The 27,305-nt window shown below is 44.8% G+C and overlaps 1 protein-coding gene across 4 annotated transcripts in view; it reads right to left on the bottom strand.

Moving 5' to 3' along the window:
- Positions 1-27,305, bottom strand: part of FAM107A (family with sequence similarity 107 member A) — a 100,989-nt gene that overhangs the window by 63,763 nt on the left and 9,921 nt on the right. For all 4 annotated transcript variants that reach the window (XM_084840514.1, XM_084840516.1, XM_084840515.1 and 1 more), the window contains exon 2: positions 3,737-3,800. In XM_084840514.1, the coding sequence (XP_084696640.1) occupies positions 3,737-3,800 (64 nt within the window). The remainder of the gene's footprint in view (positions 1-3,736; positions 3,801-27,305) is intronic.

Here is a 27,305-nt window from a genome sequence, read left to right as displayed (position 1 = left end):
CATCCTTTCTTCCCTCTCTCCCAATCTTCTTTCCTTTTTTGTGACATATCTTTTAGACTGTAAGCCTGAGCGGGCAGACATTGCCTAATTATTGATCTTTCTAAGCTGTTCTGAGAGACTTTTTCAGCTGAAGATTGGGCCAAAAATGCTTTAAATTAATAAATAGACTTGGCAGCTGCTTCCACTCACAGCTATTTAACCCCAAACCACCTCTTGCCCACTGGTAGGTTGGTGTTAAAATGACCAGGACAAGGACCATAACTCGGTGGTGGGGCATGTGGAGAAAATTCCAGGTTCAGTCCCTGGCATCTGCAGTCCAAAGGATCAGGTAACACTGGATTATTACTGCCAGTCAGAGTGAGCAAGTCTGGGCAAGATGGACAAACCGTCTTACCTCAGATAATGCTGCTTCCTTTCTGTAAAGCAGTGTAAACCATACACTGTGTAGAGCATCCCTTCATGCCCAGAAGTCAAATCTGGCCCACCTGAGGTCCCAGTGTGGCCCTCCAGGGTTCCCCAGAAGGCCATGTTCCTTCCCCTGGCCCCAACCCCTTTCCCCCAATCACCAATTGTTTGGGGGCTTCCCAGCTCCAACGGACAGTTCCCTGGGACTGCAGACTCTGGCCTCATCCTTCAGCCAGAGAACCAAAGGCCACTGGAGGCTGCAGTCCCTGTCTCCCAGAAAAAGCATTATGGCAAGGGGGAGCCCAAGACATCGGTCAGTGATCTATTTGCTTTCTTTCCCCTCCTCCCTCCCAATCCATTTTCCTTTCATGTCGTGTCTTTTAGATTATAAGCCTGAGGGCACCGACTGTCTTAATATTAACCTTTGTAAGCCACTCTGGGAGCCTTCTTCAGCTGAAGAGTGGGGTAAAAATGATCTCAATCAATCAATCAAGATACAGTACATCTCACCACTGTGTGGAAGACTGTGACCAGGTGACCTTTGTGCCTACCTGTTCTGTCTGCTGTCCAGGTGCTACTACTGAATTGAAACAGTGCTTCTGGTCCTTTCTCTTTAAAGTGGAACTGGACACGACAGCCCTTCAAGCAGAGTACACCTTCCAATAGGGGGCGGTCCTCTGGCAGCCCTTCCAATAAAGGACTGTCCTCTGTAAACAGGGACACATGGCCACTCTACCAAATGTAGAAATATGGTGTGCATGGACAAGCTGCAGCCTTAAGGCTGAGTGAAAATGGCCTCCTGAAATCCTCTACTCAATTTGGGGGTAGGGAGACAGGACATTGTGCTGAATGTTCTCCAGGATGGTGGTGGAATTCTCTAACAGTTGGGACTGGGGTATGGGATAAGAATTATCTTCAAGAAAATCTCTGCTTAGTTAATACTGAATGAAGCTCTATTGTTAATTCATCCTGGTGGATTAAGGAAGCAATGGAATAAGAGGAAGACTGGAAGGAGCAGGGGCCAAGTGCATTTCCTTCAACAATATAAAAATAATATCAAACAATAGCTCTTTTCACGATCTCAGTTTGAATGCATGAAGGGTCAAGCAGAGGCACAAGAGCCGAGTCTGGATGATGTCTGGTTAGGGAAGGGTGAGAATATCACTCGGTTCTCTTGGCTTTTGGAAATGGTGCGCAGGCACATCCTCTTAATTTAGTCTTTTAAATTATGCAGTTTTAATATGTGACTGTTTTTAATGTTTATATATATATATATATATATATGTGTGTGTATGTATGTTATAGTTTTCAATTGTTGTGCACCGCCTTGTAGGGTTTTCAGCAAATAAGGCGATATATAAATATTAATAACAAATAAAATAAATATGTTTTTGTTTAAACAGAAATGTATTATAATGTCACGAATCCTTCTGAAATAAAGCCAAACACATCAGTTCATATAAAGGAAAAAAGAGAGAATGAACAAGCATAATCTTGAATTTTATTATTCCAGAATAAATAAATGTTATCCATTTTTCAACAAACTTAGTTTCAATGATTTTGCCTCGCACAAATATAACGGCTGGTTTGCACAACTGCCGCACACCACCGTAGCTTATTTTAGCCATGGTGGGTTATAGCATGTGCCAGCCGCCCTTTTGAATGTTCAAGCCATGGTGGGCGTTCACCATGGCTTATTATGTCGTGTGAACCCAGAAAAGGTGGCTTTTGCAAGGGTTAAACAATCCTCACATAAGTCATGGGCTGTTTTAGCATAAGCCATTCTTGCTGGGGTCACATGACATGATAAGTCATGGCAACCACTCACCACAGCTTAAATATTCAAAAGGGCCACCAGCATGCACTACTGTGGTGATTGTGTGAACCCAGTCAATAAGTCAGTTTCATCATCGTGGCAATATCCCAATTTAAAAAAAAAAAACAATCTGAAAAGCAGGGAGTCCTGCATTTCTTACAATGAGCAGCTATGGAGACTTTGCCAGCTGTAAATAAATTAATAACCATTTCTGTATCACAATCTTCTATGCAATCTTTAAGGTAATTTAACAAAACTCTCAGTGAATCAGCCTATATTCTATATCCTGAGATCTGCTCTACATATAGTAAAATACTACCCCTGTATGGCTTGATTTTTTCACAATGCCAACGGTATATAAATAAGCGGCTCTTAATTGTCCACATCTCCAGTCACTATTGTGTTCTAATCTATACAACCGTTGTGAACTGCCCAGAGAGCTTTGGGTATTGGGAAGTATAGAATTGAAAATAATAATAATAATAATAATCTTTTTTTATCTCATACAGTATTAAGTACCATTGATGAAAACTTACCAACGTTCACAATTTTCTTCATATACAAGATGGAAAGAACTTGAGATTTAAAAAAAACTGAATCTGGGAGAAAGCAAAACTGGCAGATTTGTCCTTCCCTATGTGCAATCACCTCAGTATGAAGGGGGCTGCCTTGTACACACAGGGTTTCTCTGATTGACCAGTGTTCCTATCTACAGTATGTGTTGGAAACCCTCTAACTGGGTTTGCACAACACACTAACCCACACTCAGTGGTTGAGTGTGGGTTGTCATTGAACTGTGGGTTGTTTGTTGAACAGTGGGTTAACGTGTTGTCTGAACCCAGGACATTTTCCACAGGGTGGCTTGTTAACCATGCAGTATGACTTATTTTTCTCGAACAAGCCCCCTTGAGAATCCACGGTTTGTTGTTGGGTTGTTCAGGGGGGCTAACAAGCCACGCTGCATGGTTAACAAGCCACCCTGCAGAAAATATCTTGGGTTCAGACAATATGCTAACCCATGATTCAACAAACAACCCACAGTTCAACAACAACTCTCACTCAACCACTGTGAGTTAGCGTGTTGCTGAACAGCCCCTATGTGTGTAGAAGGCAGCTCCCTTCAGGCTGAGCCAATCACACATCAACCTGGGAGCACGGCTGATGTGCATGTCATCATCGAGGGGGTGAGGCTAGACTCTCAGGTTACTGCTTGCCCCTTCATGCATTCGGTAGTCATGGATACTGAGTATAGCAAATATTAAAATTGGGTCCAAGTAGTTGCATCCGAAGTCCCTTACTCTATCCACAAGGGGTGAAATTGCCAGAGGCCTTTTCACCTAACATTCTCAGGGCAGGCAGGCTGTGAAGGAAGGGTGAGACTGACATTCTTCAGCAGTTCAGGAAAAGCCTGAAAAAGAAAATTCTCAAAAAAATTTCCTCAGAAAAATATTTCTGGAGACATTTTGGCTCAACTACAGTGGCATCACCTAAGCTCATTTTATCTCAAACACTTACCTGAGCCATTGAGAACATGTTTCCCATTTTCCTTGTGACACTTGGACTGGAGAGAATATTCTTTCTAAGGAAATGGGAAAAGAGAGAGAGAAAAGGAGAAAAATGCAATCTGTTTATTATTTATTTACATCAGGGGGGGTTAATTCTCAGCCTGCAAACACCAGATTACTTCCATTGATTTACATGTATGGTGGCCACTTCTGAATGGCCAAAAAAGAGGACAAAAGAGAACAAAAGAAGACAGTGGTTTGCATAAAATTTGCATATGCTAATTTATATGTATTGATGCACATTGGGAAAGAATTATTAGAATTTAAATAGAAATACAGTACATCTCACCATAACGGGGAATGCTGTGACCTGTGTTCCTGCCTGTTCAGCAACTTCAAGGCCTCTCTGCTCCCTATGGTTCTTTATCTTTAATTAAACTCAACTTGGACTGCACAGCCCTTCAAAAAGAAGATGTTTTAGCAGCCCTTAAAATAGAGGACTCTCCTCTGTAAAAGAGGCCACATGGTCACCCTATACATGGGCATATTTATGTATTTGTACCCCACCTTTCTACCAAACATTGCCACTCAAGGCCATTTTTATAGTTGCTTCAGAGTAAATGAAGTGAGGAATCAGGAATGTGACCCCTTAACCTTGAGCAGAAGTTAATAGGAGTGGGTTTCACATCAAAAACCCGTTTTTCCAGAAGTTACTTGAGCTAAGACCCCAATTTGGCATCTAAATTAGGAAACAATTCCAACCTATGCTCTTAAAGACTTCTGGACAAAAAGGCTTTGTGTTTCTCCAGGGTTCCCTGAAGGTTACTGCATGTCAGCCCTCCTGGTTGCTAGGTGATGTTTATCGGGAGCTGTTTCTTTGGACAATGCCTTTCATGGTTAGAGGACTTCTCCTGCCGCGATAGCACTTATGAAACTGGAATTCTTGCACTTGATACCCTGAGACAATGTAATATGAATACAGCTCAGCCCCAAGATGGGAGTCGTAACTTTGGCAAATGTTTGTCTTCCCCTCCCTTACCAGGCATGGCATGTTCCAGAAAAGTTTCATTTCAAATCAGAGGAATCTTGTGAGTTAGTGAGACAGGCGGTGTGTTTCCACCTAACCTTGTAATATGATGGGAGGACAGCATCTTGTCTTTTGACTGAAGCAACAAAACATTTTGGTCTGGCCCTGGCCTACATTCCAACATTGTCTCTCTTTGTTGACCCAAAAGTGATTAGAGGGCATCTCATATGGTTGCTTAGGTCAGCCTTCCAGATATTTGGGACTACAATGTCCAGCATTTCTGACTATTGGCCATGCTGGCTGGGGCTGATGGGAGCTGAAGTCCAAAACACCTGGAGGGCACCAGGTTGGGGAAGGCTGGTCTAGGCAACCATGCCCTGTAATCACTGTGAGTGGGAATTTAAAGGGAGATTTTGATCAGTTCGGCCTCCTGGGAATGTTGATTTTTATAGCCAGATGGAAGTTCATGCATGGGGATATGAGACACACAGTACATAGAACAGCAAGGGCTGGTGACCAGATGTGATGGAAAATACGGGTTTCTGTATCATTAATATGTGCATAGAAGACGGAATGTCAATAAGCATGGCATAATCCTGCCAGGGTAAGAAAAGGTGCCAAAATTCAGTCTCCGTCAAAAGGTATGCTTAGATTGAGGGACCATAGTTCAGTGATAGATTACACCCATGGTTTCTCCAGTTAAAGGACCTCTGGTAGCAAGGTTGGTGGGAAAGACCACAGACCTTAGAGAGAGTTGCTGTTGGTCAAAATCAGGGACTTATGGATTTTGTAAAATCCATTCTGTTCTGCATTTTGTGAATCATCAGGTGCCTTTCATTCTGTCATCTGCTCATTGACAGAATCAGATGTTTCCCATTTCTTGAATGTGCACAAATTCACACTTGCGCAAATCCCCCCACAATGCAAGAATCCCCCCAAATGCAGATTTTTATGCTTTAGTCTATAGGGGAAATGTTCATTTTTTGAAATGCCCACAATGAAAGAGGTTTTTAAAAAAAAAATTATGTCTATTTCTATGACTAAACTTGCATAAAATTCCGGAAAGTAAAAAAACCGGTTTGCAAGTCCATGGAATCCATGCGACTTGGGAAAAAGCCAGTCCTCTGTGGAATCTGTGGGTCGGATTCATAGAAATCTGAATTCATTAGATTCCATTGTGGATTTCTCCAACATCCCCAGTCAGAATACACACTACTGGGCTAGATGGACCAGGTTCATATGGTGCCCATCCTTCAGCATATATGCTTTTAGGGCCAAAGATGCTCGCCCTCCTCTTTCATCCTCACAACAACCTTGTGAGGTGTAGATTGGGCGGAGAGAGAGGGGGAATGACTAGACCAATGGTCTTCATGTGTGAGGGGGAATTGAATCCAGGTCTCCCTGTCCAGATGGTTTATGGGGCCTGGGGCAGGTGTGATACTGGGGACCCAGGTGTGTATGGCACTCTGGTGAGAAATATGGAAAGGCTGCTTCAGGGTCCAATAGTATGCACAGGTGCTGAGGCAGGGGCCCACTGCATTGTGGGGAATCATTCAGGGCATATTGCCCCTCCCCCCACTCTGGGCAGTCCTGCTCCCTGGTCCTAGTCTAGCACACTTACCATTACACCACAGTCTGGGTCCTTTTGAACACTGACGATTGCTTCTTTTCCAAGCAATCCTTGTTTATAAATGTTTTCCAAACTACATTTAATTTATCTTTTTGCAACTATTTTTATTTTTGAACTGGCTTGTGTTTTGGGGTTGGCTTTGCACTACCTTGACTATATTTCAGTGTTTGAGTATTAGCGACCTGAAGAGCTTGTTTATTTTATTCATTTATTTATTGAATTTCTTAATTGCCCATCTGGCTGGTCAGTTTTAAAACAATAAAATTCTACATTAGAATATCATATTTCTAAAAATACCCTAACCCACCCTAAATCCCTGCCTGAACAACCACATTTTTAATGTGTGGCGGAAGCTCATTAAAGAGGGGGCATGGTGGAGTTCTCTAGGGAGGGAGTTCCACAGAGTGGGGGCCACCACAGAGAAGGCCCTCTCCCTTGTCCTCACCAGCCTAGCGGCAAGATCAGAACAGTCAAATTTTTAAAATATACAAGGGCTTAAAACACAACAATGTCAAGAACAATTGTAGTTCAAAGTCACAAAATGTCCATAATTTTAAAAACGGATTAAGAGAGCAGTCCTATGGCCCTTAGACAATGTCTGGGGCGTCATAGAAAGCTACAGATCTCCTCCTCCAGAGACAGCTATGAGCACAGAGAAGGAGATCCAGTCATGGATCATCCCTCCCTGCCTCCTCCCAGCTCAGAGGCCTATCTAGCTGCTTTCTTTATTTTAAATGGGGGAATGGATATGAAATTGCCTCCATCCTCCTCTTGCCCTGTGTGCTTCTTGCCTACAGGGCATAGGATAGGCGGATGGCTCCAAACTCAGAGTCCGCTGTCATCCATAGCATTACACTTTAGTTTTATTCCTGCCAAATAACAATTATTTCTGGAAATCCATCAAAATTCGATAAAAACTTGATAACGTTACCACCGCTGAAAAAACATAGGATTGTTATCCCAACTGTCATTCTGCTCAATTATCATATACCAATATGTGTAGGACTTGTGGGGACTTAATACAGCTCCTGATGTCGTGGAAATGTATTCAGCAACCATGAGCCATCATTGTGTTTGGTTTTTATCAAATTTTGATGGATTTCTGGAAATAATTGTAGTGGCCCCCTATTTATGGAAATCTTTCCTCAAGGAGACTTCCCTGACATACTTGAACACCTTATTTTTCCAGGCTTTTAACTGTTAAACTGTGATAATTTTATTGCTGCAAACCTTTACCTGCTGTGTGTGTGCGTGAGAGAGAGTCTTTTGTTACGTATTTATTTAAAATGATTTTTAGGCCGCCTTTAAGGGAAGAACCCTTATGACATCTATTCTGTTTTTATTATGCAAACTGCCCTGGGAATATTTATATTGAAGGATGGCATAGTTTTTAATAAAGGAATCCATCCATCCATATTGAAGGGTCTGAAGTATGACAGAAATTAATAAAACACAAGGAAAATGGGAGTATGTGTGGGTGTGGGGGCACCCGACCGTTTTATTATTGTCTAAGTAGTCCTGTAACTTGTTTTTCTGAGAAAACTGGCATTTCAAATTTCCTGTGTAGAAGGACTCCATGTGACATGAGGTGGTGTGACACTACTGAGTCATCTGGCTAAAACTGTTGCATTGGATGACAGTCGGCTTCCTATCAGGAACAACTTAATTAGCCAGCTTCAAATCAGGATATTACATAGAATATAATAGAATATTGGGTATGGGTGGGTGTGATTGTCTTGAGTGTACTGACTGCACTGTTAAGAGTGCAGCGGGGAGGTGAACAAGATATTACCCTTGAGGCAAACATTAGGCCTCCCAGTTTCGTGCGTGATAATCAACTTATTTAATACATTTTAAAAATAATACGTCACCCATACTGTTTCCAGGCTCATTTCAAGATGATGGTTGTTACTTTTACATGTTTACTTAAAAGTGAATTTAATTGTGCCTAATTGGGTTTACTCCTCAATAAGTATGTTTAGGTTGGCAGGCCCTTAAATTGCCAAGGACAAGAAACATCCTTGTCTTGGATGAATCTCCCCAAGAAAACCCTTTCCATTATTGAGACCCCTTTCCTCGTTCCTTCACACTGTCTGGTATGGCAGATTGCATGCCTGACGGGGCCTTTTGGGTTGCGGCTTCCAGATTCTGGAGCATCCTCCCAAGAGAAGTACATTGCCTGTGTTTAGAAGGGCAGCAAAGATTGTATTATTTCAGCAGGTCTTTTAGAAATAGTTTTAGCAATGTTGGTTTTTCAAATTCATGATGTGATGGTTCCAATGTTTTCTCTGAGCTGCCTTAAGTGGATGAAAACACAGAAAGGTGGGAAAAGAAAGACTATAAGCTGCTGCCTGCATGGAAAACTCCAAGTCTACAGGCCAGGTCTAGTGCTACTTTTTCTACTTGGTCTCTTGTAATGTCCCTAGGGTTGCCAGGTTTTTGACAAGCCCTGCTCCTGTGACTTAAACAGTATTTATTTATTTGTTAATTACGTTTATATCCCGCCTTTTCCTCCAAGGAGACCAAGGCAGCATACATGATTCACTTTCTATTTTATCCTCACAACAACACTGTGAAGCAGGTTAGGCTGAGAGGCAGTGACTTTCATGGCCAAGTGGGGATTTGAACCCAGGACTCTCCAGTCCCAGTCCAGCACTCTAAACACTACACCATGCTGGCTCTTAAACCGTAGTGTGACATAGAGAAATATTTCTGTAGTGTGTCTAGCTTTTCCCACCACATATTACTATTCCAGGAAAAACTTCACCTGCTGAATTTCTCCATATCAGGATGTTATTAAAGGCACAGGGGCAGGAGGAGCAAAAGTTGGCAACCTAAGCTGTGTTCCATATGAATTTAGCCCATCTGTCTTTTGTTCTTGCTTTAGTCTCTTTTCATGCCTGGCAGGAGAGTTGGATTAGCTAATGATTACACTTATGAAAAGCTTGCAGCCCTAAAAATTAGCCTTGCAGAACCTGAGCTGCTAGCAAGACTTGGGCTGCTATGCTCACATTTTTTGGCTGAGCCCTGCTAGACAGTTCAGGTGTAAGGAATACTTTATAAGCAGACGTTTCAATAGCTTAAAGTTCTTCTGCCAGAAAACTGTGTGCATGTGCATGCCTATCTATCGGTGCTTCCAGAGAAAGCTTTTATCATCTTATTGGCCTGCCTGATCCACGGAATTTTATTTGAAAACCTGCTTGTCTTCCCACCGCTTCTTCCGTCTGTCTTCTTACCACAGAAAATCCATTAAGAAAGAAAAGATGGAATAGCTGCTCTATGCCTTCTTATTAGCAGTGCTAGGAGCCCTCTGTCTGGAATTATCCTATCTGTCTATCTGTCTAATATGAGAGACCGGCGGGGGGGAGGGGAATGAACTTAGGTAACCCTTGGGCTTGCACATACAACCTTTTCCCCAGCACAACTTCAAACCCAAACTCTGGTTATTCTTACCTCTGATTAGTGTAAACAAACTAATTTCAAACCATCATTTATGAAATCGGTTTGTTTTCACTAACTATAGCTAACCATTTACCACCGTTTAGGGTTCAGATGTAATGCTAAACTGTGGTTAATCTAAAACGGAAGCAGTATGTATTTGACAACCTCATTTATTCTTCACTTCCTGCTACTTCATTTCTGCCAACAATGGCGTCAAAATGTGCGTTCAACACAAATTCCTTGCTTAATGGCTCCGTTGAAAGAGAGCATGGAATGCTGTTGCCAAAGCTTTATGCAGCTCTCCTATGCTAAGTGTCCATCATATGATAATTGTCCAACACTTGGCAAGCACTGAGTCACCTTTCAGCAAAGTGAATGCTGCAGTAATCTGTGCTTGTGTTCTTGCTTTGGTTGAGGCTGCTTCACCAAAGCCAGCTGTCAGCCTGCACATAATCTAAGTACCAATAATGCAGATTTAATTGCTGTATGGCAAGAGTGCCTCTGAATAGATTCAGGGCAGGCCCATATTAAAAAACAAAGCCCTTGTGTTGTGATGTTGTCATCCTTATATTATTCTGCCACTTAACATATGATCTTCTGAACTGGGGAAGGAACTGCAGAGTACAGTCATTAAGAAATAGTAAGGTGCATAAATTACACCTTAGTATTACACCATTTTCAGAAACATGTATATACACCAGTGCTATTTCACAAACTGTATTAGACCAGTTCCCAGTATGTACTCTATTTAGGACTGTTCACACTTTCATGCATAGTGAAGTTGTGGCTGGGGGGAGGGAGCAGGACTTGATCCACTGGCCCCACCCCTGCTCTCCACATGTTAACCCAAACTTGTGAAGGGAGGGTATGCATTTTGCATAATCCCCAATCACATGTACAGAACCTGTACATGTACAGCTTGAACATCATCAGTATACTCTGTTCACAGGCTGCAGTGAATGCATGGAATGTAGGAACCTGCTTTATACCAGGTCAGACTATGTGTCCATCTTAACCCTCTATTGTCTACTCTGATTGGCAGCAGCTTCCCTGTGGTTTCTCCTATTACCTGCTACTTGATCTTTTTAAAATTGGAGATGTCAGAGATTGAACCCAGGGCCTTCTGTATGCAAAGGGGGATTTACAGGGGAGTGCCTACTGCCTTGGGGGTGGGGCACTGGGTACTCCCCTGTCCAAGAGATCACGGATGACTGTAGAGGTGTGTCTCAGGTTGCGTCTACACTACAAACCTATATCAGTTCTATATCACTTCAACTGCCAAGATTTCTCCACAAAGAATCTGGGAATTGTAATGCTGAAAATTCACTCAGAGATTGTCCCCCCCCCCCATAGGTCCTTGGGGAGAGAGGAGCCCTCTTGAGGCATTAGGTCTGAGCAGGGCATGCCAGTCTTGAATAGGGGCATGCTACCCCCCACATGTCCCAGTGTGTGCCGCCCCTGCCCTCTAAGTTCCAGCATGACAGGGTCTGAATGGGAGTTCTACTTGTGCTCGCTTGATAAAGCAAGTCCTCAATCGCACAGAGAGTTCTCCTTGCATTCAGTGCCTGAACAGGGGTAGAATTACTTTTAAATCTGTGGTAAAGATAAAGAATAGAGCTTTTCTACATTATGCCATTAATCTGCTGTATCTGCTTTCAGTTGCATTGCAGAATGGAGAACTGAGCTCAACCCATAAAGCATTTCCCACTACATAACCTCTAGGTGGCGCTGTGCTATCGCGGAATATCACAATTACACAAGTAGGAAAATACATTTTCTTTCACTTTCAGAAACAATACTTCATTTTCCTCAGTCTTAAAAAACTTGGAAAAGTGTTCTTAAAAAACAGAAGGGAAATTGGAGGGTCACAACATTATCTAAAGAACCTGTAAACAACCGTGACTAAGGGATCAATAAATACAATAAATACCTCATGTAGAAAAGCTTTTAATTGACCGTTTACATCCGATAAAGCAGGGGTGGGCAACTTGTGGCCCTCCAGACTTTTTTGGCCTACAACTCCCATTACCTGTAGCTAGTATAGCTGCTGGTGAGGAATGATGGGCGTTGTAGGCCAAAACATTTGGAGGGCCACACACTGCCCAGCTCTGTGATAAAGGCTATTGCTATCCATGGAGCACAGAAAGAGCTGCATTATACTGGGTAGACAGTTGTTCCATCAGTCCCAGTAATGTCTACACTGACTGGGAGAGACTCTTCAGGGTTTCAGACAGAGGTCCTTCCAGCCCTTCTGGAGTGCGATTTTGTCTTTGCTGCTACTTTTAGTTGTTGTAAATGTTTTAATTATTGTTTTATATTTTGTAAGCCACTTTGAGAGATGCCTTTTTTGGAGGGGGATAGCAGAGGTATACATTTCTTAAATAAATAAATAAAATGTCAGTGATTACATCTGGGACCTTGTGCATGCAAAGCATGTGCTCTACCACTGAGTTACAGCCCATTCCCCTTAAAAATTACCTGCCAGAAAATTACTTCCCCCTGAAAGCTTGTGCCATAATCAGTCAGTGAGTGATTACTTTATGCTTTGAGTCACTGTGGTGTCACAGTGACATTGCCCATTTATTCATGGTGGCTCTTCATATATCTTTTTAAATGTCATTTAAATGAAATATGGCTGTGGATTGTTTGAAACCAATGATATTTCTGTCAGCACATGGGATCCTGGATGATTTCCCAGAATGCACCACTAGACAATACCCCAGGACCGCAGAGAAGACAAATGTCTCATGGTGTCAGGCTAAGAACTTGTGAGGTCTATAACATAGATATTCTATCCCACATGTTGGCAAGAAGCTTTGTAGCACTCTATAATACAAGGGCTATTATGTCGACTGTCACTGCTGCAGTACTGGCTTCGAAGGAGGTCATTTTTTTATTTCTAGTGAGAGGAACTATCAATGTTTGGCAGTGAGATCTGTAACTTGGCACCCAGCTGGAAGTTTCCCCAGCTTATAAGACCTGCCAAGCCATTGATCACTTACTTATTCACACTCAGCTTCTTTAGTTCCCTCCAACTTCATACAGAATGATGGGTGTATAGCTTTATGCCAAAGCATAGATAAGACATCCTGAACACAGGACAAGTTAGCAGAAGAGAAGAAAAGAGAATGATACTAATGGAAAGAAAGGCAGTTCCAAGTATAAGGGGCAGCAAGGGAGAAATGGTGAAGTCAGTTGACTAAGCAGGAGATTTTCAGGCATTTGAGGAAAGTGGAGCTCACAGGCATTCATTCATTTCATTCATTTATTATACTTCTATACCTCCCCATAGCTGAAGATCTCTGGGCAGTTCACAAAAAAGGCAGAGTTGTATTGGGATATAGCAGCAGAGTGGCATGACCCCCAGCCCTCAGCCCTTCCAGTGTGGAGCAGGGGATTCTGATGAGGATGAGGTACAGATTGTCTTCAGTGGTAGGACAGTCAGTGCCTTATTTAGGACCCCCCCAGCCAGGAGGGTCAGCCCTGCTATCATGCTCTGACTCAGAGGATGACTCCGTGGCAGAACCTCCATCTTCCCAGCCTCACAAAAGCCTCAGGCTACAAAATCAGGTGAGGGCCCTTTAACAGTCCAGTCAGCTCCTCCAGGAGGGGCAGAGCTGACCACACTATAGATCTTATCAGCCTACCTAAGGCTTCAGTTGGTTCTAGCTCCGGGCTGAGACAACATCCTCCTGTGGGTGTAGTAGGAGAGAGTTCCAGCCAGCAGGACCCACTTGGAGCTATCCAAGGTTCTACTTTCTTTCTGCCCTGATCTTGCTAGCAGCTTCCCCTGTGACCCTCAAGAAACCACAGAATGTGACACAGAGCAATAAGGTGTGGTGGGAAAAGCCATGGAGGGCTTTGAGGTCAAGGTCAGGAGCTTGCTGCTGGACCCAGAAGCAGTCAGGAAATTAGTGTAGGGATTTGGCAGCAGTTCTGGAACCCCCCTTTCAGGGAGGTTAGGCTAGAGTTAGTGTCCTTTAGATGGCTGGTGGAGATGATACTGTTCCACTGAGCTTTTAATAACTAATGCTGTTGTCTTTTTCAAAAATCATTAATTCCTGGTTTTAAAACATGCCTTAGGTTGTTCTGTTTTTATGTTTTAATCTTTGCACATTGCCTTGAGCCGTCATTGAGTGGAGGGGGTGATACAAAATTCTAAATAAATAATAATGTAAGGAGGTGTGAATGATTTAGCTAACAGAGTTCTGGAGAGAGGTGAGGGGGCTTAGGTTAGGAAATGGAAGACCAGATAGGAGAAGGTTGCAGTACTGAAGCAATCCAAATGAGAGTTATTTAAGATAAAGTGAGCTGCTGGATATTGAATATATCCATCTAGCCAAAGACTGGCTGGCTGCCTTGCAGCAGTTATCCAAGATCTCAGCTCTCCTACTCATTTTTTTTAAACCAGAGATGCCAAGGACTTCTCCTCAACACTTAACCATGTAAAAAGTGGAGGCTGGTGGCTCCGATTTGGTGGGGCTGTGATTCCATTCTGGGTTTCAGTCAGAACCAATCAGAACTCTAAAGGAGCTATCAAAGGTGCTAAACCAATTGTGGGGATAGGGTTCAGCATGTTGGATCACTCCTTTAGAGTTCTGCTGGTTCAGACTGAAACCCAGAATGGAATTATAGCCCCACCAAAATCAGAGCCACCAGCCTCCAGTGCATGCAAAGCCTATCTTCTACCTGGTGGGCTATGTTTCCTGCATCCCATGGACAGCAGCAAATCCCATAATTTCACTCATATCTCTGGCCCTTCATATCTGCTATGAGTGATGCCAGTTTCCACATTTCATTGATTTTTTTTTCACATTTCCTTCCATCTTTAAACCATTGGCTTAGTTCTCTGGGCGTGGTTTGGGCCTCTGGTCGCTGTGAAGTTAAATAATTCTAAGGAGGACCAAGGAAGGGGTCAGGGAGTTACTACAGCCAAGGGATGTAGTAACTCCCTCACAGTCCTCTGGCCTTTTTCTTATTCTTATGTTTTTAACATGCATTACTTGGGAGGTTTATTTTAACTATTGTAAATGCATTCTAATCCACCCTGAAGTTTCAAGATAGGGTGGGATAAACCACCCAGATACATCTATTTCTGAGAGAGGAGTCACCTCTTTATATCTAAACCCCTTGGTTTTTGTCACATTGATTGCAAGCCCAAGCTTCATAGATTTTCTGCTCTTCCCTCTGTCAGCGTGCCATAGTTTCTCCTATTTGTCCTTCCTGTCCCCTGCTCACATGCACAAATGTGTAGGTGAGGTGTCTGCTTCTTTTTTACGTGATGCATGAAGATTATATTACCTTTATTCCCGAACCTCAACACACCAGGTTTCAGTAGGTATAATATTGTGCACTGCTCTTTGGAGTGTACTGTGTGCTTATTGTTGTAACATCGTATTTCTGATTTCTTTTTTTTGGGGGGGGGGGTCGGATAGATTTGCAGTTCCCATCCCAGGAAGTGGGTGGGAGAGTTTGAGAAAGGATAGGGCTGGAATGGTAATAGTTCTGTGAAATTAGTTTCTGGCTGGGCTTAGCAAAAAGAACAACGACCCTGATGGATTTTTATTAACAGAAATTTTATGATTTCATATTGACAGAAGCCACAGTACCTTATTAATAGGCTATTATCACAGTATTATGTTGCCATGGTGTTGTAACATGTGCCATGGTCAACAGCCAACAGGACAAGTGGCCTCTTTTCCAGTTCCTCCTCATGTAGCTGTGTCAGTGCAAAAACAGCTGACTGCAAGTAGTTTTTGATATTGGCTTGATACAAGTTGATTAAAGCATAATGTGTCATAGATATTTGTCGATAGTCTGCAATATATAGAAGCCAGTCCCCAATATTGTGTCACGCTATAGTGTGACCAAGAAATGGAAGCCAGGGCGGGGCTGTGCAGATGAGGCGGTGAGAAAGGCTTGATTGTAAGTGGCTGGCATCACTGGGGACAAGGAACAGGTTTAGCATCCACCCCAATAGTGTTCCCATGCGCATCCCTTTAACTTTCTCCCATATCAGTTTCTCATTGCTATTCACTCCTCTGGGGAAAAGAAAAGTGCTGTTCTTGAGGAATAGTTTTGCACTGGGGTCAAAATGTTTCCACCCATCAGTGCATGACTTGGCGGCTACTGCTCCACAGGGGGCAATGTGTCTTTGGGAGAGCTTCACAAGTTCCCGCTGGTGGCTTCTGCAATATGCAGGCCCTCTTTCCCCATGTACATACCACACTGATGCCAGTGGGAGTTTTTCTCCCATTATGAACAGCAGCCATGGGGGAAGGGGCAATTCCAATTGGGATTAAGATGGGCGCAGAGAGCTAACCCCCCCTCCCTATGCTGTGGTCCCAGTCAAGTTCGCCCTCCCCCCTCACTGGCTACTTGTGAAAGTAAAAGCAACTCCGCTTTTCTCAGAAGGAGAAACCTACGTATAGGAGTTTTGTACTGTTCTACATATAAGTATCATAGAATAGTAGGGTTGGAAGGGGCCTATAAGACCATCACGTCCAACCCCCAAATAAGTAAAACATTATCTGGCACAAGTAAAATAATGTTTTAGCCTTTGGGGTTTCCTCCTTAATAAAATGTCCACACCCTCTACTATTGACTTTTCTACTTTCTTCTCACAGTAATATAACTATATCTCCATCCATGTAGGAATGATAGCTTACGCAAGCTTGCCACATAATCTTAGTCCAAGGGGGAAGCACCTCTAGACTACAAATATGTTTTGTGTAGATATTCTGCCTATATGGCATTATCAGGGTGGAACCATGCTGAATATCTGTTTTGTTTGCATTCTAGATTTTAGCAATACACTGGCCTTTTACCCACAGAACTGCAGAAAGTGCCTAGAAACAATCGCACACTTGTTCCACCTGAAGGACTTCAAACACATGTTGCTGTTAAAGCCTTGTAAACTGAGGCTAGGGATGGTGTGGTGATGATTTCTAGTAAAAAAATTGCAGGGTGGGAAGGGGTGTCTGACCCATCCTTCAAGCTGCCACTTTCCTTCCCAGGTCATTCCTCCCACTGCTCGAGTCATAAGAATATGTGACGACTCCTGCTGGATCAGACTAAAAGGCCCATCTAGACCAACGTCCTCTCCTACAGTGGCCAACCAGATGCCTATGGGAAGCCCACAAGCAGGACACGAGGGCTCATTCCTGGTCTCAGAGCCATCCTTGGAGAAAACTAGCTGAATGGAAGGGGCCGTGTATGTGTGAATTAAAGACTGAAGAAGAGTTCAGAACTTCTTGCTGCCCACTCCTTTTCTGCGTAAAATCACACACACACACGCGCACACACACACACACACACACACACACAATGTTTTGGTGGGGACCCAAGTCTGAAGATACAAACCTGCTCCTTTCATGTCTAGTTCCACTCTCACTGATATGTGACTGGGCACAACATATCTCTCTGCTGGCTACTTCACTGTTCTTTCCTTATGCAAGCCTTTTTGATTGGTCTCTGAAGTAGGAGAAACTCTGCTAGTGCAGAGAATTAGCTAATCAGTATGCCAGATGAAGATCTTTCATGTTTCTCAGAGCCATAGAACTGGAAGACACCAAAAGACCAGGTTATCCAATCCCAGTGCCAGCTCCAGGCTTCGGGGGCCCTTGAGCAAAATACCTGCAATGGGGCCCCTCCCTCAGTGAGTCTGTCTTCTCACCCGCTGCTCCTCATCATCTTTCTTATCATTGCTACCATTTGTTTGCTTGACAGGCAGAGAGCCGTGAGTAATTAGGAAGTGGCATCTACTGTCCCTCCTTCTCTCCACTGCTGCAGTCTGGGCCAGAGCAAGAGGCAGGTGAGCAAGGTAGGTAAAGAGGAGGAGAAACTCCAGGGGGCTCTTGTCATGGGCTTCTGCTGCAATGTGGACCTTTGGCAGGTGTCTGGCCATACCTGCCCTTGACCTTGGCCCTGTCCAATCCCATAAAGTAAGACAAAATGATCTGTTTGTCTGATGCTCCAGTCAGCCCATGCAATCCAGACTTCAGCACCCAATAAGCAGAGACCAGGAGCACCTAGGCCAGGAGTAGACAACTATGGGGGTGTTTCTACCAACGTTGTACTCCGAGCTGGCTGCGTGTTGAGCTCATTAGGGATACATGGTGTTGTGGCCATCCAGCAGCCGCCCCGGAGCGTATCATGGAAAAAACGGATTTCCTGAGACTGCTTAAAGTCCAATTCTTTCCCTCAAGTCGGGTTCTCCCCTGTATAGTTGCTGTGTGCCCCAATGCCCACATTTAGCTCAGGTATGCTAGCCCTGCCCAGGGGTGTGCCTTTCACAGTGACCCTGGTCAAAGGATGTTTCCTCCCATTGTGCTGAATGAGGCTTGCCCTCTCAATGACCACAGAACTAACAGCGATTCCCCCTCAGTTGGAATGGCACAAGTTAAAGCCCAATTCCTTCAGTGTGATTAAGCATGATCTCGAGGCTCCAATTCATTGCCTTAGGAAGTATGTTCTTCACAGCTTGGATATAGATATCCTGCGGGTTACAATGGGGGCTGGTTTCTGTCTTTGTGTTTACTGCTCTCTTTCCCACAACAAACCCATTAGTGTCTCTCAGAAGTAACTCCCATTGTGGTCAATGAGGTCCTGCAGATTAAAATGTCTTTTGTTAAAATGAACATGTCTTTGTGTTCTCCCCCCGCCTCTTTCCCAGCACAAGCATATGTGTCTCTACTCAGAAGTAACTCCCATTGTGCTCAATGAGGCTTGTTCCTAAAATGCATCTGGGCTTTCAGGAGAAAGGGGGGGGGAAGAGCCTCTCTTCTTGGTTGAGCAGCACCTGCCAGTCAGATGACATTCACCAACCCCCGCTTCCAGCAGGAAGTATGTTCTGTGAAGCGATTTTTACTGCTGCCGAGAATCTGCCCATGGGTCCCTGCTCACAGCAAAGCTGATTCCTTTTAAAAAATCTGGTACTCCTCCATTAGCTTCTCCTTCTGTTGTCATGGAAACACGGCCTTGGTGTCCTTCAGATATTTGGTCAACAACTCCAATCAACCCCAGCCACCATGTCCAATGTTCAGGGATGATTGGAGTTATAGTCTAAAATATTTTGGGGGGGCGGCACTGGGTTTTCTACCCCTAGCCTAGGCTGTGATTCTCTTGGAACTGTAGCTCTGTGTGGCTTGTGTGAAACTCAAGTGCCCCATAAGGGCCCACTTTTGTTTCCATGCCTGAGGAAGAGGAAACCATCACCAGCTGATGGGCATATTTTTGCCATCCTCACAATGGGCTGCAACAGAACTTACCGGGGCACCGTACGGAAACAATGAATTCTTGCATTGCCCTCTGCTGGCTACACAGCCAGCAGGACTTCAGAAGTAGGCACAGATAAAGTATTACACTTCTAACTTCATACTTGCCACATGGAAAACTTATCAGCTGTGGTATAATTGATTCTTGATTCTTATCAAGTTAAGATCCAGACCGTGGTGCTGTTAGGTAATTTTAGACCCTGGACTTAATGATCTTATGCTCCCCCTGCCCCACCCCTTGAGATGGCCATGTGTATTGCTTCAGAGGTGACACAACTATCATTTCTGTGCTCTCCCACCCCACTGCCATTCCATGCTTTACCACTGCTTCTACATTCTGTATGTGTTAGAGCAAAATAAACTGTTGGCCAACCTCAATTAAAAATAATACTGCTCTAAGCATGTGCAGCTTTAAGTTTTACATTCACTTAAATCATAGCACTAGCATGTTGTACTGGCCCCACAGTTTTGCAGGCCTTCGGACAAGATATCCTCAGTGGGACCCCTCCTCACTCACTGGGCCAGTTCGCACGATCACTGCAGCCCACTGTCGCTTTATTTAAGCCACAGTGGGTTGTGGCGCATGCTGGCGACCATTGCAAATATTTGAGCCATGGCAGGGGTCGCCGTGGCTTATCGTGATGTGCAAACCTGGCGAGGGCGGGTTGATATTGTGGTTAACAAACCACCCACAACCCATGGGCTGTTTTGGGTTGTGGGTGGCTTGTTAACCCCAGCCACAACCCACCCTGCTCCAGGTTCATATGTCACAATAAGCTGAGGCGTGAATATTCACAATGGCCGCGTATGTTGCAACCATCTGTGGATGAAATAAGCCAAAGTGGGCTGCACCGATCATGCAGACCAGGCCAATGAATCTCCCTTCTTACCACCATTGTCAGCCAGCGAACAAGTAGGCCGTGTGACATCTCCTGCTCCTCCTTCTCACCACCACCGTTGTCTGGGCCAGAGCGAGAGGCGGGTGAACAAGCAGCTTGCAATGGTGAACAGGAGGAGCAACTCCGGGGGGGGGGGGTCTTGCCAGTGGACCCCTGGTGGGGTGTGGGCCCTCAGCTCTTGCCCAACCGTGCCTACCTGTGATGCTGACCCTGCCAGCATGACTACAGGAATAAAACAGAGATTGCTTCTGCAGCCCTGATGCTAAACACAGGAATAAGCACCATTTTGTTGTAGAAAAGGGTAATGTATTTATATTTAAATTAAAAATAATGAAACGAGCATCTGTAACCGTGTATACGGCTGGCTGGCTGGCCCGCCTTAAACGGAGAAGAAAGAATGTTGCGGTGTGGCGAGCAGCATCAGTCTCAGTGGCCCCCAGCATGGCCATGACAGCTCAAGTGCTGACGCCTGGCCTGTTTGCAGCTGTCCCCATCACCTGCCGCTCTCTGGATGGACATTTGGGGGGCCCTAGGGCTGCAGAGCCCCGAACCTTAGTCCTGAGTTCCAGGTAGCTGCACCCCTGGATCCAGACAGCCACAAGGAGAGTTTGGTCCACACAAGGAGGCTTTCATGCCACCTTTTCCCAGCTGCAGCTCCTTCTGCCCCCTGAAAAGCCACTCTGGAGGGACAGGGAACCCCGCAGAAGTGCGGGGGGCTCTGGTCAGTGGTGGGATCAGCAGAAATCTGAGATACATTCTTCAGAATGGGGAGATCACTGCTGTAAGCAACATGACCTTTTTATATGAAAATCCCAGTTTAAAACTGTACTTTCCCCCTCCTGCTAGGGGCAATGATGGGGGACTATCTGGTGAAGGGTTGTAGCTCAGCAAATCATCCCAGGTTCAGTCCCCAGCATCTCCAGGCAGGCCTGGGAAAATCGCCTGTCTGAAATCCCGGAGAGCCGCTGCCAGTCAGTGGAGCCATTGCTGAGCTAGCCGGATCAAATGGCCTAAGTCTGTATCAGGCAGCTTCCTAGGATCTGTGAAATTAACTCAGCCATAGCTGGCTCCACTCATATAAGCACAGGCTGCAAAGCAGCAGTCCAGTGAAGAACTAATCAGGTAATTCTGCATGTGCTCAAGTGATCACTCTGAACCATCGTGGGCCTGCCAGCGCGTTTATCTCCTGAACAATGAGCTTAGGAATACAGAATCATAGAATAGTAGGGTTGGAAGGGGCCTACAAGGCCATCGAGTCCAACCCCTTGTTCAGCGCAGGAATCCAAGTCAGAGATGGCTACCCAGCCTCGTCTTGAAGGCCTCCAGTGTGGGAGAGCCCACAACCTCCCTAGGTAATTGGTTCCATTGTCGTATTGCTCTAACAGTCAGGAAGTTGTTCCTGATGTTCAGCCGGAATCTGGCTTCCTGTCACTTGAGCCCATTATTCTATGTCCTGCACTCTGGGATGATCAAGAAGAGATCCTGGCCTTTCTCTCTGTAACAGCCTTTCAAGTACTTGAAGAGGGCTATCATATCTTCCCTCAGTCTTCTCTTCTCAAGGCTAAACATGCCCAGTTATTTCAGTCTCTCTTCATAGGGCTTTGTTTCCAGTCCCCTGATCATCTTTGTTGCCCTCCTCTGAACCCTCTCCAGTTTGTCTGCATCCTTCTTAAAGTGTGTTGCCCAGAACTGGACACAGTACTCCAGATGAGGCCTAACCAGTGCTGAGTAGAGGGGAACTAGTACTTACTGGGATTTGGAAGCTATGCTTCTATGAATGCAGCCCAAAATGGCATTTGCCTTTTTTGCAGCCACATCCCATTGTTGGCTCATATTCAGCTTGTGATCGACAACAATTCCAAGATCCTTCTCGCTTGTAGTGTTGTTGCCCCATCTTGTAACTGTACATTTGGTTTCTTTTTCCTAGGTGCAGAACTTGGCATTTATCCCTATTAAATTTCATTCTGTTGTTTTCTGCCCAGCACTCCAGTCTATCAAGATCACTTTGAATTTTGTTTCTGTCTTCCAAAGTATCAGCTATCCTGCCCAATTTGGTGTCATCTGCAAATTTGATCAGCATTCCCTGCACCTCCTCCTCCAAGTCATTCATAAAAATGTTGAAGAGCACTGGGCCCAGGACTGAGCCCTGCGGTACCTCACTCGTTACCTCTCCCCAGTTTGAGAAGGTCCCATTGATAAGCACTCTTTGAGTCCGATTCTGTAGCCAACTGTGGATCCACCGGATCGTTGTTTCATCTAGCCCACTTTGAGCTAGTTTGCTCATCAGGATATCATGGGGCACTTTGTCGAAAGCTTTGCTGAAACCGAGGTGTATTATGTCTACAGCATTCCCACGGTCCACAAGGGAGGTTACTTGATCAAAAAATGAGATCAGATTAGTCTGGCAGGATTTGTTCTTGACAAATCCATGTTGGCTTTGAGTAATCACTGCATTGTTTTCAAGGTGCTTCCAGATGGATTGCATTATCATCTGCTCCAGAATTTTCCCAGGGATTGATGTCAGACTGACTGGTCTGTAGTTCCCAGGTAACTCCTTTTTACCCTTTTTGAAGATAGGGACAACATTAGCCCTCCTCCAGTCATCTGACACTTCACCTGTCCTCCATGATTTCTCAAAGAGAATAGACAGTGGTTCTGAGAGTTCTTCTGCAGTTCATCTGGCCCTGGAGATTTGAACTCATTCAAAGTAATTAAGTGTTCCTTGACCATATGCCTATTGATCTCAAGCTGCAATCCTGCCCCTTCAGCCTGTACTTCGCCTTTGCCAGGGGGGTCATAGACCCTCTTTTGGGAGAAGACTGAGCCAAAGTAGGAATTGACCACCTCTGCCTTTTCTTTGTCATCTGTTATCATTTTGCCATCCTTATTTAATAGCTGAACCACCATTTCTTTCCTCTGCCTTTTACTATGCACATAGCTGAAGAAAGGTTTTTTTTTTTTTTGCTTTTAGCATCACTTGCTAACCTCAGCTTGTTCTCAGCTTTAGCCTTCCTGATGCCATCCCTGCAATTCTGTGCTACCTGCCTGTACTCTTCCTTTGTTGCTTGGCCTCCTTTCCACTTCCTGTATGTGTCCTTTTTTGTTTTCAGGTCATTGCTAAGCTTTTTGTGAAGCCACACTGGCTTCTTCTGTTGTCTTCCACCTTTGTTCTTGTTGGAATTGTTTGTAATTGTGCCTTGAAAATTTCCTTTTTTAAAAGCTCCCACCCATCTTGGACTCCTTTTCTCGTTAGAATCGCTTGCCATGGGACCTTACTGATCATTGTTCTGGGTTTATTAAAATCAGCTTTCCTAAAATCCAGGGTACACGTTTGACTACACTCGGCTTTTGCTTCCCTTAGAACCAAGAACTCAAGTACAACATGGTCGCTTTCCCCCAGAGTTCCTGTAACTGCTACTTTATCCACTAAGTCATCTCTGTTGGTTAGGATCAAGTCAAGGATAGTTGATCCTCTAGTTCCTTCCTCTACTTTCTGTAGGAGGAAGTTATCCACCACACAAGTCAGGAATTTCCTGGAGGGGCCATGTTTTGCAGAATTTGTCTCCCAACAAATATTGGGGAAATTGAAGTCCCCCATTACTACTACATCATGCTTCCATAAAACATTGGCTATTTGCTTTTCAAAAGTTTCATCCTCGTCTTCTCCTTGGTTGGGTGGCTGGTAGTAGACTCTGACCACCAGGTTCCTTTTATTCTTTGCTTCATTTAATTTGATCCAGATGCTCTCGTTGGGGCTACCAAGCTCATCCTCCTGTATTTCTGTGCAGAGATATGTATTTTTCACATACCATGCAACCCCACCTCCCTTTCTGTTCCTCCTCTTCTTTTTGAACAAGTTATATCCTTCAATTGCTGTATTCCAGTCATGAGAATCATCCCACCGAATCTCCGTTATACCTATCAAGTCATAATTTCCCTCTTGTATAAAGAGTTCAAGTTTGTTCTGTTTGTTTCCCATACTCTGGGCATTAGTATATAGACACGGAAGACCATGTGCTTCATAATCTGGCTTTATTCCTACATGTTTCTGAAGACTATCACTGGGCGCTATTAGAGCTGTTCTCTCCGTTGCGGTTCATGAGCCTTCGTCCATTGTTACCCCCAACTTTACATCTCCCTTCCCTGTAGGATTCAGTTTAAAGCCCTCCTGATGAAGTTCTTCATGCTGTGGCCAAACACATTCTTCCCATCCTCTGTGAGGTGCAACCCGTCCCTTGCCAACAGCCCATCTACCAGGAAGTATAGCCCGTGGTCCCAGAATCCAAATCTCTCTCGTTGGCACCACCTTTGTAGCTGGTCATTCACCCGGAGTATTTTTCTTTCCCTTTCTAGCCCTCTTCTAACTACTTTCTAGTCCTCTTCTAACTTCCAAAGTTCTTGAGTTTCCTTCCCAAAGCTTCAAAGTCTGACGTGATCTCTTCGTAGCTCCGCTTGGCGGTATCATTTGTTCCCACATGGATGAGAAGAAAGGGATACCTGTCAGTGGGCTTTATGAGTGCAGGCAACCTTTCAGTCACGCCTCTAATCCATCCTCCCGGGAGACAACATACCTGGCGAGTCCATGGGTCTTCGCGACATACTTGGGTCTTGATCCCACGCAGCAAGGAGTCTCCCACTACTACCACTCTTCTCTTCTTCTTCTTGTAAGCCTGGGTTTAATATGCTCCACATATATGCTTCTCCTACTTCACATCGCTGGGCTTCCTAACTGGTAGATTTTTTAATCAGCTGGGCCAGATTAACCATTAAGCTATATACGCTCCTGCAGCCTGGGGCCATGTTTCCATGACAACGGAAGGAGAAGCTATTGCAGGAGTACCGGATTTTGTAAAAATGGAATTGGCCTTCCAGAGCTCCACGAGCAGGTTCTCCAGAGCAGTAAAAATTGCTTCACAGAACATACTTCCTGGTGGGGGTGGGAGTTGTAGTGAACATCACCTGACCGGCAGGGGCTGTTGAACCGATGAGAGAGCCTTCCCCCCTCCCCCCTTTCTCCATTCCCCTGAAAGTCCAGATGCACCTGCATTTTAGGAGCAAGCCTGATTGAGCACAATGGGAGTTACTTCCAAGTAGACACACATATGCTTGTGCTGGGAAAGAGAGCAGTAAACACAAAGACAGAAACCAGCCTCCATTTTATCCTACAGGATCTCTATAACCAAGGGTTGAAGTACGTTCTTCCTAAGGCAATAAACCAAACAAAGGAGAATCGGATCGCACTTCACCGCACTTAGGGATTGGGCTTTAAAGTGTGCCATGTCAATTGTGGGGGATCTGTGTAAATTCTGTGGGCATTAAGAGGGCAAGCCCTATTCAGCACAATGGGAGGAAACACTCCTTTGTAGCCCGTTGCTGCGCTTGATCGCTGTAACCGGGGGGGGGGGAGTTAATTACTTCCAATGTGCAGAACTGAGAGGGAAGCCTCATTGGCACAATGTTACTTCTGAGTAGACATTAATTGGTTTGTTCTGAGAATCACAGGGATGGGAGATAGGACCCCTTGACCAGGGTCATGGTGAAAGGCACACCCCTGGGCAGGGCTAGCATACCTGATGTCAATGTGGGGGTTGGGACACACAGCAACTATACTGGGGAGAACCCAGCTTGAGGAAAAGAGTCGGACTTTAAGCAGTCTCAGGAAATCTGGTTTTCCCCCAATAAGCTCCAGGATGGCTGCTGGATGGCCATGACATCATCTATCCCTAACAACCTCAACACACAGCTGGCTCAGAGTAAATTGCTGGTGGAAACACCCCCTATTGTGATCTAATTATTTAAGAGTATTCCATAGTGAAGAAAATGCTCATCTCCTTTCCTGCCTTGGCAGAGCTCAATATTGATTAGATAAAGGGGCATATTTACAATTAGCATCCATCCTGCCACTGTTGTGGTCTTGACTCAAATACATGTTGCTGCTTCAGGGCCTTGCTCACCATGTGAGCTGGGTTTTGTGAAAATAAAAAAGCCTCCCCCAACCTGGCAACCTCTAGATATATTGGATGGCAACTCCCAACATCCCCCAGCTTGTCATGCTGGCTAGGGGATGCTGGGAGTTCCAGTCCAACACATCTGGAGGGCACTCAGTTGGGGGAGGCTGACATAAAACACATGCAGGCTCTCAGGGTTTTTCTAGATGAGACATTTATCATGCCCTCATCATTCTCTTCTCACAGTTGTTTATGGTTTCTTTAGACAACAACTTGACCCTCCAGTTTTGCTTCTGAATCCAACAAGCACTTTCGGCAAGGTTTTAAGAGCAGGGAAAATGCGGCATTTAATTGTGAAAGTGAAAGAAACTGCTTTTTCAGTTGTGTATTTGCGCTATTCCACTATATCACAGTGCCTCCTAGAGGTTATGTATTGGAAAAGCAGGAAAGGAAACGCTGTTCATCTACTGCTCAGATCTCAATTCTGTGGCAAAACCAAAAGCAGCCACAGTGGATTAACAGCCGATTAACAGTCTCAACAGTAAAAGAGAAGATATTTTACTGAGCTCTAGCTGTGGTCATATTAGCCAGCTGCTGTAAGGGACTAGCTCCACCTTGACACTTCTTGCCGCTGCCCCATGACTTCCTGTTCCCTTTCGCAATTGCTTCCACCTCTAAATTCTAGCCCTATTGGGATGTTTTAATCACATGTTTAGAATCGCATGAGGGGGCACAGGGATGAGAGTGCTAGCTCTGCCCCCTCTGTTGACATCCATGTCACCCTGAGGGGCCAATGGTAGCAGGCTTTAGAAACAATCTACTTCGGCAGGCTTTAGAAACGATCGGTTTAGAAACTCTCCAATGCCGCCCAGAGCTCTCAAGTTCCAAGTGCCTCTCTCGACCTGTAATTAGGATTCTAGAGAAAAGAACAAAACGGAACTCTCCCTCTGGCTGGCAGCATGGCTGGAGTGGGCCCCTTGATGGCCTAATGGGTCTGGGCAGCTGCCCAGGTCACCCAGCTGTGGGGCTGGCCCTGCCGGTTGCTATGCTGCAGAAATAATATTTCCATCGTGCCAGATGCTCAGCAGCAGACAATCTGATCCCCTGCACATGCTGAAAATCAATTACGAGCCCACCTTCCCATCCCAATTTTGGGGGAGGGGTCTTTTTCACTTGTCATCCTTTGCCTCCCAGAAGAGAGATGCATGAAGCAAGTTGAAAGCAAGGCCTGTGAATGGCTGTCTTTAGCAATGGCATCTCTTTCCTTTCTCTTTTTGTAGTAATGCCAGGCCCTAACGCTCTGGCAAAAACACATGACCAAGCTGTCTTAGTGGCTGGCATTACATGCTAATCCCATGG

The sequence above is a fragment of the Heloderma suspectum genome, chromosome 2, assembly GCF_057233095.1.
Source record: "Heloderma suspectum isolate Gila_16-S chromosome 2, 16-S_ref, whole genome shotgun sequence".
In the NCBI taxonomy this organism is placed as follows: Eukaryota; Metazoa; Chordata; class Lepidosauria; order Squamata; family Helodermatidae; genus Heloderma; species Heloderma suspectum.
The sequence above is the reverse complement of the archived record's forward strand: the minus strand, read 5'-3'. Positions and strand labels throughout refer to the sequence as shown.